Source organism: Tamandua tetradactyla, chromosome 3 (genome assembly GCF_023851605.1).
Source record: "Tamandua tetradactyla isolate mTamTet1 chromosome 3, mTamTet1.pri, whole genome shotgun sequence".
In the NCBI taxonomy this organism is placed as follows: domain Eukaryota; kingdom Metazoa; phylum Chordata; class Mammalia; order Pilosa; family Myrmecophagidae; genus Tamandua; species Tamandua tetradactyla.
In genome coordinates, this window is record NC_135329.1 from 183,398,546 (window position 1) to 183,413,852 (window position 15,307).

Consider the following 15,307-nt stretch of genomic DNA (forward strand, 5'->3'; position numbering starts at 1 on the left):
TTCCACAATTGGCATTTGATTTGTCCAGTCCCTGCTGCTGGTAAAGTCCTTTCCTTTCCCCTCTGGGAAGTGGCCTGTGGGGGAGGGGTGCTGGCTGCCACAGCTTTGGGAACTCACGGTTCTGGGGGGTGCTCGCAGCCCGTCCAGCTGGTCCAGACTGGGGTACGCTGTGTGTCCGGTCACTATTGTGGCTCCGGGAGCTGTTCTGTACTGTTTCTTGTTATTTAGTAGTTGTTCTGGAGGACGAACTAAAATGCGCATGTTGTTAAGCCGCCATCTTGACCCGGAATTGTCTCTCTCATGGATCTTGCACATTAGCTTAGAAAATATGTTGTTATTTCTTCCATTAAAAGAAAAAAAGTCAAACATAACTTGACCTCAATTTCCCTCCAGTTACCCTCATTTCTCTCCCTCACTTTACAGCAAAACTTCTCAATACAGTTGTCTGCTTTTGTCTCTCATTTCTCTCCTCCATTCTATGCTGAACCTACTTCAATCAGATCTTTATTCTCAACACACCATTCAAATTGCCCTCATTAAGGACAATAATTACCTTCACATTACTAAATTGGATGGTCAATCCTCATCTTATTTGACCTATCAGCATCTGTCACAATTGATCTAGACACACTTTCTTCATTTGGCTTGTGGCACACACTGCTATCCTTTTACCTTACTGGTCACTCCTTCTTGATCTCTTTCGCTCATTCCTCCTCTTCTCACTGACCTCCTAAGTTAGAATGTCTCAGTGCTCATTTCTATTGACTTGCATTTTCATAGTAAATGCTTGGTTGTTAGCATTTACTTTCTAAAATGATTAGCATATATCTCTGCTTTTCCTTTGCGCACCTGCCCCCCCTCCCCCCCGCCTTTTTTTTTTTTTTGGTAGTTCATGGGCCAGGAATCGAACCCAGGTCTCCTGCATGACAGGTGAGAATTCTACCACTAACTATCCTTGCACCCCCTTGCCCCTTTATTTTATAAACAAGAGTCCTGATGAAGGCCTGAGGGTGTTCAGGGCTTCACTGTTTCTTGGCTGTGAGCCACACCCAGAAGTCCTCATAGCTTCTCTCAAGGTTCCAGTTCCAGGGGGCTGGATTTGCTAGAAGACTGATTTTCACATGAGTAGTAATGCTACTTTACTACAAAAAAAATACCTTGGATTATATAATTAAGTATTATTATAAATATTAATTTAATTAGATCACTAGCATGCTCATGCAAGTATTATTTTCCCATTTTTTATCCTCCCATGTTGTTACGATGTTGGAGATAATATCAAATTAGGTTGAATAGTAGAGCAGACTCCGCTGTATAGAGTTAAAATTAAAGGAGCAGAGAAAAGCAGGGTTGGGAGATGGAGAGTCCAGGTGGTCTTTGAGTCACTGGTTCCAAAGCTGTCCTGAGGATAAGCTGCACACATTCCTTCCTTTGGGGTTTTATGAGACATTATGTTGTACTAATAATGAATTGCCCCCTTTGGCCCATCAATTGGGATTTTGATACCATCAAGACAATTCTATCTATACAACATTCTGTAAGTATTTAAGTGACCAATTTTTATTTGTTTTTCTCTTTTAATATGTATAAATTGAGCTTTCATAACTATTCAAATAATAATGATTATGATGATAATAATAATAATAGAGGTCTTTCTATCAGACTTCTCTTTTAGCACCTACAGTTAATTATGAAGGCTCAGAAGTAAAAACTGCTATATATTTTTAATGAACAAATTAATAAGTCATATTAAGAATGCTTTAAACTGAGACAACATTTAAGAAGTATTAGATAAGACTTTGTAGATTTTATGTGACTCCCTTGTCAAGTTTGATTTAAAATTACATCATTATCTTTATGATCCGCAAGATAATATATGAATACCTAAATTGCTATCACTAAGTAAACCTAATTTTTGTACCTACCTTATATTTAGAAGTATCCCAGTTGTGGACAATGCGTGCTGGGATAAGAAAACTATCATCCACATGGCAGCTGTTGCAGTAATACCATCCACTGTAATTGCACACCTTGGCTTTTCCATTGGAAAGGCCTATGGATCGCTGGCATCCTATTTGAGGCAAAAGAAAAGAGTCTATGATTGTTGCTGTATTTTTAACACCACAGAACAAGATCCCACAATCTTCAAGTTATATGGAAGACTACAACAGGAAAGAAGTTGCAGAAATTATGTACAGATAAGTCCTTGTCTTTTTAGCCTGACAGTCTCCACCTCCTTGTCTCCTTGGGAATTAGTTAACTGTCATCTAACCAATCTCCTGCTTTTGGTCTTTTCTGTACACAGCTGCCAGAGATCAATATCCCTATAATCCCACCTTTATCTCCTCATTTTCCTGCTCAGAAACTTTGCCACGCACCAGGCACTTTGCTGGGGGCGTCTCACAGATCATCTTATTTCACCTTCATAGCGTCTCTACGAGGAAGATATTATCAGCTCTATTTTACAGATGAATTAAGATTTTAGTGAGTAGGCGTCTTGTCAGTGGTAGAGTTTGGATTTGGCTCTGAGCTTGTCTGATTCTAAAATGCTTACAACTGCCCCTCTTAATGTGGTCACCTGCCTCTCAAAATAGGTTTTCCATTCCAAGAAATGTACATAATACATGTATTCATATATGGACTATAGAACTTTCAACTTCAGTGGAACTTGAAATACCCTAGACATTCTGTTTCTAAAAATTAGGAGACAAACTGACAGCATGGAAATGACAATGAATAGAATTAAATATTTCCTAATGGTTTAAAAGATTATCATGATCTTACAGCAATTCAATATTATCCTTGTAGTTTAAATTCTCACCATATAACACTGCAAAAATAACTTTAGGTTATTTTATCTTTTCGGCTGTTTGAATTTTGAATGTAACAACAAATAAGTAAGTATTTACTGGATATGTATACATGCTTTAGTAGGTATTACTGGGTTTATCAATCTATAATTTTTAATTACTTTTAAAACAACTTCATTATAATTTTCTAGATATAATTTTCTAGACAGGCAATATTAAGATCATAAATATGCATCATAAGAAAGCATATAGCATAAAAATATTTGTATCAATCAGGCCCACAGGTCAAATGTTCATGCTAGGGATTCAACAAAATGAGTTAAAAGTCTTCACCACTCTGCACAGGTCCCCAGGCTTGTGAAAAAAGAGAAAAGACGAGAAAGCATGGTTAGGGTTCACTGTCATTCAGGTTTTAGTTTAGACACATAAATTCCTAACTGCAGTGCAGCACATAAACTCTTACACCTAGGGCTTAGGCCACATCTTTACCTTCATACTTTATTTAGAACCAAGCTCTCCTCCTCTTGGTACTGAAATCACCCCTAATGACCTAGGAGTAAGTTTGAACCCATTGATATGCTTGCGAGTGCTCTGGATAGCTGGCGTGTAGACAAGCACTAGTCTGGAGCCAGGGAGCCTGGTTCTGTTCTTGCTTGGGGCATACTGAGAGACCGAACAATCAGACTCTTTAGACATGCTTCCTCACTGCGAAATGAAAAGGTGAACCTAAATCGGCGGTTTCCCAAATTCAGTGATCTTCGGAATCTTCTGGAGATGTTTGTAAAAAATGTAGACCCCTGCACACCCACCAGAGATTTTGATTCTATAGATCTGCATTTTTAAGAAGTGCTCCACCACCACCACCAAACTCAGGAACTCTGTTGGGTAAAAGCTGAGGACTGCTCCCAGATTTCTAGTTACCTTCAAAACTCCCTCCAACCACAAAAATTCTAATTCCATTTAAGAAAAGCACAGAGGATGTACAGACTACTCAGTGAAAATTCTTAATTTGCCACATTTCTAGGCTTCCAAAATCAACATTTCAGGTTTTCAATTAATCTCTAAGAAACAACCTGAGTTCATTTTTCCAGAGCATTCATAGTCCCCATTGGGATGTATCCTATTCGACTCAGAAAGAATTAAACTTTTAACCCTCAAATCCAATATATATATACACTGCACCTGTGAATGAAAGAACATAGAATGGTCAGGAAAGAAGATTAGAGGCTAGCTAGTGGCCTGATGTAGACTCATTTTCTAAAAAACAACACACCGTTTATTTGAAGAAGGAAACACCCGTTCTTTCAATTAACTGGAAGATTTCCTTTTTTAAAATATCATACTAACAAATCATGGCTAAAAAAATGTCTGAAACAATTTCCCATAAAGACACACAATCTGGGATTTCACTTTATCATTGTGAGGTTTTCAACGTGGAGGAAAAAAAAGTGTTTTCTTACTAATGGCTACTATGAAAACGCATTTTTTTGGAGCATGCCAATGCTGGACTCTGACAAGTTACATTATGGGAGGAAAAACAGAGCTGCAAAGTAGAAACAAAAAATAATTAATTGAAATCACTAATTAGAACTTATTTACATATTTTATTTTTATACTTTCAAACAGACTTTTAAACAATGTTTCTGAGCTAAAGGGCATTTGTAGCAGGGAACACTCCACATGTTGGATCGAAGCAAATACATTTTTCCCAGTCTCTTTTTGAAAGTTTTCAGAGAGGGCATTCAATTCACAGAACAAAAACCTATCTCACAAGAGAACCCACTGGCCTTCTTTTTTTTTATTGCTTCCCATCCCACTTCAAATCTTTAATGAACACATGCTCTGATTTCCCTTCCAATATACTTTTGGAAACAAATGTCACCATTTAACCAAAATCCTATTTGCTGCATGCACAAACCATTTCCCAAATGGTTTTCATTAGAGACACCCAAAAGAATCTGTTGCTGGGGACTGAAGCAGAAATTTTGGCATCATTCTTAACAAAGGCACAATTTTTGTTCTAACAAGTATACCTAGTTAGCTCAATTGACTGCAATGTGGGGTTATTGAAGCTGAAATCTTGAGAAGGAGCCAACCACCTTCTCTTTACTTCACAGAAACCAACTTCAGTTCTCCCTCCCCTGGTCAGCAGCTGGAAAATTCATGGGCCATAAGAATTGTGGCTGGATCCAGGAGAACCTCTCTCACTAAGAAAAGAACACATACACATGCTCTGTAAGTGAGGATAATTTATGTCTTCCTTTCCAATTTCTTAAATTAAGCTTTTACCCAATTCGGTAAGGTAAATTCAATATTTTGTATTTGGAAGGTAGGAATGATCTACAAAAAGAACAGGAACAAATGAAAAGAGAGAAGAGAAGGTGCTTCTGTAAGGGTGAGGAAAAGAGACAGTGTGAGAGGACAAATTTTCGTTTGCTTTGTAAAAATGAGAAGGAAAAATAAAACAGGAGAGTTTCACACCCTCTTTTACTAAATGCATGGGGTAGGGAGAGATGCCCATAAAAGCAGAGAAAGGGGCTGCCTTTTCCCTCGCTCCCTTCCTCCTTTCCTCCTCCCTCCAGTGCTTGGTAGGGGACAGTGCGCTGTGGAAAGCACTATGTAAAATGTTGCTTGAAGGTCTGGACATTGATAATATGCTTTTGGTGGTGGTGGTGGGGGGGCATGGTCCAGGAATTGAACCTGGGTCTCCTGCATGGAAGGCGAGCATTCTATCATTGAAGATCATATGCTTTTGATACCAGATTTTCCAAAATTAAGAAAAACAGAAATGGGAGTTCAATAACTTGCTATTTGATAAGAATTAGGGAGAAAATTCAACTCAGCTTTCCTAGTTTATGGTCTATAACTATTGGCTCATTAATCGGTTGTGTTGAACATTTTCTTTCTTAAAACATGGTGTCACATTTAGTATACAATTGAAAATTCTGTTTATTGAGCCTGGGCTTAACATAAAGCTAGGCACCACGTTTAAACAAAGGATTGTTTGACACAGAGCAGCAGTAATTTTTGCAATGTAGCCTCGGTTTCCATTAAATAATAGAAATGGAGGCAAAGCAAACCTGGGCCTCACACTTGCATCCTCCACCTCTGGAGCAGATGAGGTTGAGATGTAAGTGAGGCTGACTGCATGTGTGGGACCTGAAGTCAACATGGGCAGAACTAAGGCCGTAAGATTCTACATAATTATAATGGAAACAGGCCAAGGGTGAAGGACATTGAGAAACACCTATTTAGAAATAGGTTATCCAAAACATTTCCCATCTCAAGCATCTAAGTTGCTCTGCATCTTTGGGACAAGGTAGTGACCCATAAAGTAGGAAACATCAATTTAGTCATAAAACCAATTAAGACCTTAAACATTTGGATGGAGATTCAGGCACATGAAAGAAAATGTCACTGAGTATGCATTTTGTCTGTTAAAGCAGATAGTATCCACAAGCCTCTCATTGCAACTAAAGGAATAAAAGGGAAAATCAAGAAAAATTAATTGTGTACCACCTGTAAATTGCTAATATTAATGGTATGGGATACCACTGATAGTACCTATTTTTAGTTTAGGGGTTCACTCAAGACTGCAACACTTTAAAATTATTTTCTCCATATAGTGTTTTTTTTTTCCCATGTAAACCTTTTGCTTTAATAAGCAAAGCATTTTTATGACTTAGATTTTAACTCACACTTACAGATAAGGAAAACTTCTAGGCTCAGAGGGGTTACAGTGAAGTTACTACAGCTGGAAGGAATGCATGCCCCATATGCATTTTAAACATAAAGATAGAAAATACAAGACACATCACTCTCTAGACTAAATTACAAGAGCTAGAGAAGAGTGAAAGACTTGGGGAAGTTCATGCAACCACCAACCAATTCCTTCACTTCATGCTGCAGAACCAACTGGGAGTTGTATTACTTTTATATGAACTAGAGATTGTTTCCTGGTCATTTGTAAGTGAAACTTTCTCCACTGTTAACAATTAGGCCAAGGGCATTTGCTACACTAGGGTATTCCACTGATAAAAAACAATATTAGAACAGCAAAGAGGAGGTTATACAAATAACCCTGGTTCTTCAAACATCAGAAATTTCCATATCATAGCAGCAGAAGAGTGGAATGAATTCCATCTTCCAAAGGCTTAGGGCAAAAACTTCCTGTTGGCATTTGTACCAAATAAGGCTCCCCCTACTTCTGACATTATCTGCTGGACTATGAGATTTAGCCCGGTGTTCTAGGGTATTAGAAACCTTTATTTTACGATCTTCAGTGTAGATCGCAACACCACTAGCTATATCCTCAGGCAGGCAGGCCTCCTGATGAACTTGGACATCAACATCTGCTTTGGTGGCAATTTTGTACATAGGAATTGTTTTTGCACCATAGCCTTAACCAGAGGGAAATCTTGTTTCCTGCAAAGAATAATCATTTGGGGTCCAGCAATTGGTACAAACCCTGGAGGACCAGTCCATCCAGCAAAATTTGGTACCTGGTTGTATCTTTTCCTTCCTCGCTGAGTCTCTGCTTTGCTTCATTTAGTAGGTCTGTGATAAGGTCATCTGGTTCTGAGGACTTTCAGCCTTGCTTGATTCATCAAATTTGACATCTGAATTTTCTTTTGCTGCTCAATCTCCTTTTCTTTCTCCTCAAAGTATTCCATAATCTTCAGTCTTTGGGTTTGCACAAGATGAACTTTCTCAATGTTGAACTCTTCTTCTCCTTTTTCATCTATTTCTTCTGCTTTCTCATTAGCTTCTTGTTCAAAGAAAGTCATCATGTGCTTAATCTGCTTTTGCACATCAGCATCACTGAGGGTCATGGTGACAGTGATGCTAGGCCGGTGGGAAAGAGAATCAAGTTTAGATCTGAAAAGGGTGGTAGAAAGAATGGGAGAAGAAAACCCAGCCTCCATAAAGTTTTAAGTCCCGATTGTGAATTCTCTTCCCAGGGAATGAAACATTGATGGCTGGCAGGGGATATGCATACTGGAATACAATCCTGAAATATACAACTGGTTGTTTGCAAAGCAATACTGAAATCCATTTCTGTTCATTAAAAAAGAATTTTTTTCTTGCAGGCTTCATTTTACGTTCATCTACAAATGGCTTTTATAGCAGTGAAAGATTATATATGAGAAATTGTCCCTCATTTTGGCCAAAACTTTGACTCATAAAGTTCTACTGCACAAAAGGCTGTTGTAAAAAAGCATAAGTAACACTTTGAAGGAAACTGTTACTACTTTGGCTAACACACAAGTTGAAACTTCTAGAACGTACTGCAGCTGTTACTAGTCAGCTATGTCCTTAAGAATATAATAGAGGTAAATGATTCCTCTTGGACAAAACGGATGTACCTAACTGAAGAATGTCCCTTTCAACACAGCAATATGGCAAGTAATATGCCTATAAAGTATCAGCACTGTACCTGGCACATAGATATACATTCTACCTAGAGATAGAAACAGAGACAGAGAGAGACTCAAACTGAGACAACAGATGCCAGTTGTCCAAGACAGAGGCAATCCTATGAAGGATAATCATGTAGACCCCAACTAAAGAAAGTTCCTTTTTTAAAAAAATCCAGTCTAAATAGTAACTATTCAGAATTTAAAGGTATGCTACAAGTTGTTAGATAGACTTTTTTGGGTTTTTTTATTTTATTGTTTTTTGTTAGATGTATTTTTGTACTGGATATTTATATAGCTAAGTCAGCTTTGACTTATATGGCCTATTTTATAGGCCAGTGTATTAACAGTGCTAGAAGTACTGTATTTAAATAAGAAATGAAGTGAAAATCATATGTAAGGTAATTACTGCTGACTGAGAATATAAACTAAAGACTTTTCTTGCTCTTGCTAAACTCCATAATGCTTGTTTGTTTAATCTCATGGAATGTTTTATTAAGATTATAAATGGTATGAAATAAATTAATAAATACTCGGTAGATACCAACTCAAATTGAGAAGTATCCAGATTTATTGGTCTTTCAGGTAAACAATGATTGAGAACCTAAAGTCAATATTTAGTCAAAATTTATCTTGAAAGGCAATAAATCTTGATTTTCACTAAGGCAGGTAAGTAAATATGTGCACCATTCTAGAGATTCCAACTACTTTTCTATCAACTAAACGTCTACCTTGAGTTGTAAATACAATGACCTGTGACACAGATTTTCATTTCCAAAGTCATAATTTGAATTGTTGAATTAATTTTAATTTGTCTTATAATAAGACCCTTCAATATCAGCATTTATAGTAGTATAACCTAAGAAAAGTTTTATATTGAAATGAGTTAAACATTCAGCATTTAGTATATTTAAATCAGTATAAACAGTATTTTTTCCTATTCATAACTAGACTTTCTCATTTACTTCTGAGTCTGTCTTCTCTTTCCCCAAAGACTTTCAAGAAAAATAGTAACTAATTAAAAAATGGAAATAATAAATAGTAAATGGATAAAAAAAACACAGAGTGCTTACTGTATGCCAGGCCTTGCTCTAGTCATTTTACATACACATTAATTCATTTAAACCTCATATCAATTCTTTGAGGTAGAATTGTCTGAAGTAGAGCAGTAATCTGGGCTTTGGAGAGATTAATTAGCAAAAATTAATTGCAAAAAAAAAAAAAAATCCACAAAAACTAGTGCTGGAGAGAACTGGTTTGAGTTTGGTTAGACTGTGGGCTTGAGAGTGGGAAACCCCACGGAGGAAAGAAAAAAGGGAGCTATTACGGATAAAACATAAGTGATTTGGCAACTGATTGGATATGGATAGCATGGAAAAGGGATCATCAAAATGTCCATTTTATTGTAAGCCTGAGTGACTGTCATATGAGAAATCTATCAGTCAAAAAGAACAGTGGTTTGGTGAAGAAAATCTTGTTTATTTGGGGCATTAATTAAAAAAAAAATAGAGTAAAAAAATCTGAGCTACCAGATCAGTTGATGCCTAAAGCTCAGCTATATGAGAGTAATAACCCTTTATTGTACAAATTAATTTAAACTGAATTGTTTGTTACTTGTCACTGAATGCATCTGATATATCTGATATTCAATGATGGTTGATGAGGTTCCTATTTCTATATGCTACTATTTTCACTTACATCTACCCATCAAGATGTGAAGTCTCAGATTATAAGCCATTAGGTGACATGAAATAATTAACATGCATTTCAGTAGAAGACACTTACTACTTTATAAAGAAGTGAAAAAAAGCTGAGTGAGGAAAGAAAAAAGACATAGTTTGTTGACCTTGTTTCCTGATAGCAAAGAAGTTCTCAACCAGAGAAGACTTTTATGTATAGTCTGGAGATATTTTCGTTTGTCACAATAGGTTTGGGGGGAGGAGGATATGGGGAATTACTGTCACCTAGTGTGTAGAGGCCAGGGATGCTGCTAAACATCCTACAATGCACAGGACAGGCTCCTGCATAGCGAAGAATTTTCTGGCCCAAAACTTCAATAGTGCCATTGTTTGGAAAATAAAACTTGTGACAGCACAAAGCCAAGGGGGCAAAATAAGAGTTCCATATACTGACCCTACTTAGTCACTTTGCCTGTGCAAAGCATGGATGTACCATCTATTCTGTGAGGAGGAAAAGCCCTTTTCACCAGCTCTCCTTTCTTATCTAAAGAAGACAATTCATGCTGCTAGGTTAGTTTAGGGTAAAGAACTGCAGTGAAAAAGAGGTCTTGTCCACACTATATCACTGCCTGCTAGACTACCTGCTAATAACATCTGCTGCAGGCTTGGGACTCTTTTCTTCACAAATTAATTCTTTTGGCGAAATACTTGCCCACCAATAACTGGTACCTGAAAAACAACTGTGAAACTGAAAGGGCCCAGCTAAGTTGATTATTTTAGACATGAAAGCTGCTGCTGATGGGAATAATGCTCCTTTGTCACATTACCTCCCACTCACTAGATCACTGTCAGTTCTCTCTTAAACATCAGTACCAGTATTCCTTGTATAGCACCCCTGCAATGCCAGACAGGGAAGGGAAGTCAACCTCACCGTTCTTGCAACAAGGAAAATCCTGGGCTGAGTTACTCAGTACCTGCACACGGAGAGTCTTGGGAAAAGATGTCATTAAATATACTGTCTTATTGGAATGTTCCTCTGAACCAGTGCAAACTATATTAGAGCCTGGGGCAAAAGGAAAAATCAGTAATTCTAACTATGCCTTTATGTAAAATTTTGATACTTTGTTTTTAATGAATTTTTTGCATTAATCTTGATTTTTAAAAATATTACATTAAAATATTATTTATCTTGATTACTAAGTTTTTTGGTGACCCCTTAAATTCTGTGTTCAAAACAAGTGCCTCACTTACCTTACCCTAGTGCCATTTGTCTTATTGCAATGTTCCTCTGAACCAGTGCAAACTATATTAGAGCCTGGGGCAAAAGGAAAAATCAATAATTCTAACTCTGCCTTTATGTAAAATTTTTATATTTGCTTTTAACGAATTTTTGCATTAATCTTGATTTTTAAAATATTACATTAAAATATTATTTATCTTGATTACTGAGTTTTTTGGCACCCCCCTAAATTCTGTGTCCAAAACAAGTGCCTTACTTGCCTTACCCTTGCCTTACCCTAGTGCCATTTCTGCTCTGTACCTTTTTACCTCATGAAAAATCAAATGCGTGCCCCAATTATGTTCTCTATACAGTATTTTTCGCTGGTATCTATTTTATATTAAACCTCTTCCAGTTCTCTTTTTGTGATTTCTCAGCTAAATTTCTATTAAGATTGCTTTAAAAGTCAATAATGCTTATTGGTTTAAAAGTTCAGATTATTTCTTTGATTTACCTGAAAAGCACCCTGTCTTTCCTTATAATTTCTAGAACTTACAATGTTTCATTCTAGTTTGGACTTAGAAGGCTCTTCTTACATCAACCTCATCCAATCTGTAGCTTCTATCACATACAGTGTCCCATTAGGTTTCCCCCTGACTTCTCTTTCATGACACTCCCCATGCTTAATGCCTGCTTCTTTTTCCCTATATTTTGTGAGTGTCTCATCTCTTTGAACTTTGTACTATCTTTAAAACACAACCTTTCCTCTTCTTTGCTAAAACCTCAGATAAAACACTGGCAGCCTCTCTTAAGAGTCATTTCTACTTGAGCTATTTTAGTAATGACAACAATTTGATAAAATTAAAGTCATGAGAGTGTATCCAGGTAATACTAGGATTAGTCTTAAAATGAAAAAAAATTACTTTCATCAGCTTCCTTTAAATTCATACTTGAATTTCTTCATTTTCACCCCAAACCAAATTCTTCATGTTCTATAAAATTTAAGAATGAACCTGGTCTACTTTCTTCCTTTAGTCTTTTCTTTAATGCCTTCTTTGGCCTTCTTCCTAAGCTTTCCTGTCTCTCTAAAAAATACATACTTGTGATCACCTCCACAGCTAATCTTTTAATTATATTGAGTATTTTCAGATGGGCTCCTTAGGAGGCAAGACACAAGAAAACACCTGCAAGTGGGAACCTCCTATTCTCTGATCCTCATGTTTCCACTTGAAGACATTTCCTAGAACAGTACTTTTGCTCTGTCCATACCTTTATGCAACGCTCCTCAACGATGGAAAAATGAGATATCTGACTGATTAGTTTAAGAGGACACTGGAATGCTCAGCCTGGCAGGGAGTAGGCTTTCTGTCTGCTGTGGTAAGAGGGAATGGCATTTTAAGGTCTCCAACTGTGACCGGGTAGGTAAGTCTATCTAATTTAGGGGTCACTGTATAATAATAATAAATGTGAGTGTATTACAATAAATGTGATATTTTGAGTCCCTGGGAGGAGAAAGAAGAGACATTATTTATTAGTCCACTAAAACCTCTATAAGGATGATGCTCAGAGAGACAGTATCTAATAATGGGAAAGGAAAGGCCATCAGGTAACCAGAACATACATGTCAGAGGATGAAAACTATTGAAAAATGAGGATCTTAAAGGAAACTTAGGCTCAAGGGGTTGCCAGGAAGCACTAATTATCAGACACCTTTTACTCAGTTCAAATTCCTCATTCTAACAATAGATGAGAAACATAATTTTTCTAAAAGGTTCTCATCCATTGTTAGGCCACAATAAGACTTCTCTTCACTCCAAGATCACTTGAGGAACCTACTCCATATTTTATGAGGGAAATGCAGAGACATGCATCTTATTGAATTCAGATATGGCACTTTTGGTTCAGTTAATATTTTACAACATTTGAATTGTACATAGTCAAGGCAGTTTAATCTTCCCCTAAGTTATAATGTTGGAGACACTGACCCACAGCACTGCGAAAAGACTGGCTCGGAGCTATATAATAAATCAGTGGCAGGGCTATAAACAGAAGACTGAGCTCTTGTGCTCCTAATTTATTACTATCCCACTGAGTTTGGATGCCTCCCAGTCATCAAGTCACATGTGTCTATTATTGTGTGCTCTCTAAAAATCTGGGGCTTGAGAAGAACGTCTTTATTGGTGAAGACAGAGAAAGAGACTGGGCCTTTCAAACTAAGTCAATCCTCTGTGTCAGTGGTAAAGGCCTGGTAATTTGAGGGAAGATTATTTTCAGCAAGGCTTGTGTTGCAGCACCACATGATTTATTTACTTTATTGAAAAACTACAAGTAAGGCACAATCCTTGGCATATTGGTATGTACCTGATTAGAATAGTGATTTTCAGATTACACATCTTTGGTTTTAGAATCCTAGTTTCCTTCTGGAAGCAACATGCAGTCTGAAATAGATTTTTTCAATTAAAGGTAATAAATAAAATTAATCTTGTTGGGAACTTTTATAATAAACACTGGAAGAGGTGAAAAAAGCTATTTTAAACCAAGACTTGAGAGTAGTTTCTGGGTTAGAGAGTGGGAAATGAAAGTCACTGGATGTGCCTATCCCACCACCCTTGGTTGGGACTCTGGCAGGACTGCAGCCAGGGTAGGCAGCTGGTTTCTCATCTGTTTCTGAAGCTGCTTGGTCCTGGGAAGATCCAGGAAGGTATCACTAGATGTTGCCCTCTCCAAGTAGGTGCAGTCAATGCTGGAAGCTCTACCCTAGTAGCTGACTAGAAATGGGGAATCAGAGTGAGTGGGCTGAGGTTTCCTGTTTCTCCAAGAGGCAACCACATATATCACCTCCCTTCACCCAGGCTCCATTTTTGTTGTGGAAATGGCCCATTCAATGTTCTGTGCAAAGGAGAGAAATTCTGACAGTTGCAGTGCCCAGAGCAGGAGGTTAGACTCTGTGCTTGAGGAGTCCTAGTCCTGCAAAAAGAAGGTATTATGGTCAAGTAAGTTTGGAAATGCTACATACTTATCACATTAGTATAATAAAGGCTCTGAAATATCTTATTGTCAAAAACCAAAAAAAAAAAAAAAAAAAAAAAAGCCACTGGAAATCTGCAGGATCCTAAATGGTTTCCAAAGAGTAAATTTTGGGCCCATCATCAATAAATATTTTTTAAAAACCTAAATGATTGAGTAGAGGACATGCTATTATATCTGCAGATGACTCTAACCTAAGAGTAAGCTAGAAAAGATGGTGAGAGCAAGAAATTCAATGGTAAGAACAGAGGATGATCACTAAAAAATATTTAGTGTTCACCTATTGTGTGCCAGATACAGAGCAACAAGGAAGACAGCAAGAACAAGAGCAACACAGCCTTGCCACTATGGTGTTTGTGGTCAGGTGGGGCAGACAGACACTAAATAAACAATAACACAAATGATGACTTCATTTTCATTGCAAGTGCTACAGTAGGAGCACTAAACCAGCATTACAATGGAGGCGCCTAACTAGGTGCTAAGTCAGTCTGAAGGTTCGCTAGAGAAGATGTTCTCAAGAAAGTAACATAGAAGCAGTAACCTATGTCAAGAGGCAAGGTGGGATGACAATATTCTAGACAACTGCCTATGCAAAGGCTCTGAGGTGGGGAACGAGATGGTGCATTTGAGTAACAGAATGAAGTCAATGTGGCTCTAACTCAGTGTGTTGGGGCAAGAGTTGAAGTTGAGGTGTTGGGCAGGGATCAAATCATGCAGAACATATTAAAAACCCTAGCTTTATGCCAACAGCAACAAGAAGCCATTGAAAGATCATAAAGAAGCAACTACCCCAGAGTCAATCTAAATTTTAATAAAATCAACCTTGCTGCAATGAGACAAGATTTGGGAACAATTTGAATGAAAGTAGAAAATGGTTAGGAGGCCACTGTGGTCATTTGGATGAAAGATGACCTGGCTGGTAGCAAAGAAGATGAGGAAGCTGGAGGCTGTCTCAAAATTCAACTACTAAATATACTTATCAAAGATAAAATACAAACTAGGCATAAAATTAGATGTATAAAAAAGGGGATCCAGCAGGTAGGTAAAGGACTTGAACTAACTCCTCTGTAGTAACTTCCCTTTGTACTGACCACTGAGTAGAACCTTATTAGAATCTCATTTTAGTTCCCAGAACATCGGAAAGACACATAAACC

General features: G+C 37.4%; 1 protein-coding gene and 1 pseudogene across 6 annotated transcripts in view; both read right to left on the minus strand.

Moving 5' to 3' along the window:
- PLEKHM3 (pleckstrin homology domain containing M3) overlaps window positions 1–15,307 on the minus strand; it is a 308,498-nt gene that overhangs the window by 195,344 nt on the left and 97,847 nt on the right. For all 6 annotated transcript variants that reach the window (XM_077154890.1, XM_077154891.1, XM_077154892.1 and 3 more), the window contains one exon: window positions 1,926–2,071. In XM_077154890.1, the coding sequence (XP_077011005.1) occupies window positions 1,926–2,071 (146 nt within the window). The remainder of the gene's footprint in view (window positions 1–1,925; window positions 2,072–15,307) is intronic.
- LOC143678033 (V-type proton ATPase subunit E 1 pseudogene) lies at window positions 3,673–14,194 on the minus strand (annotated as a pseudogene).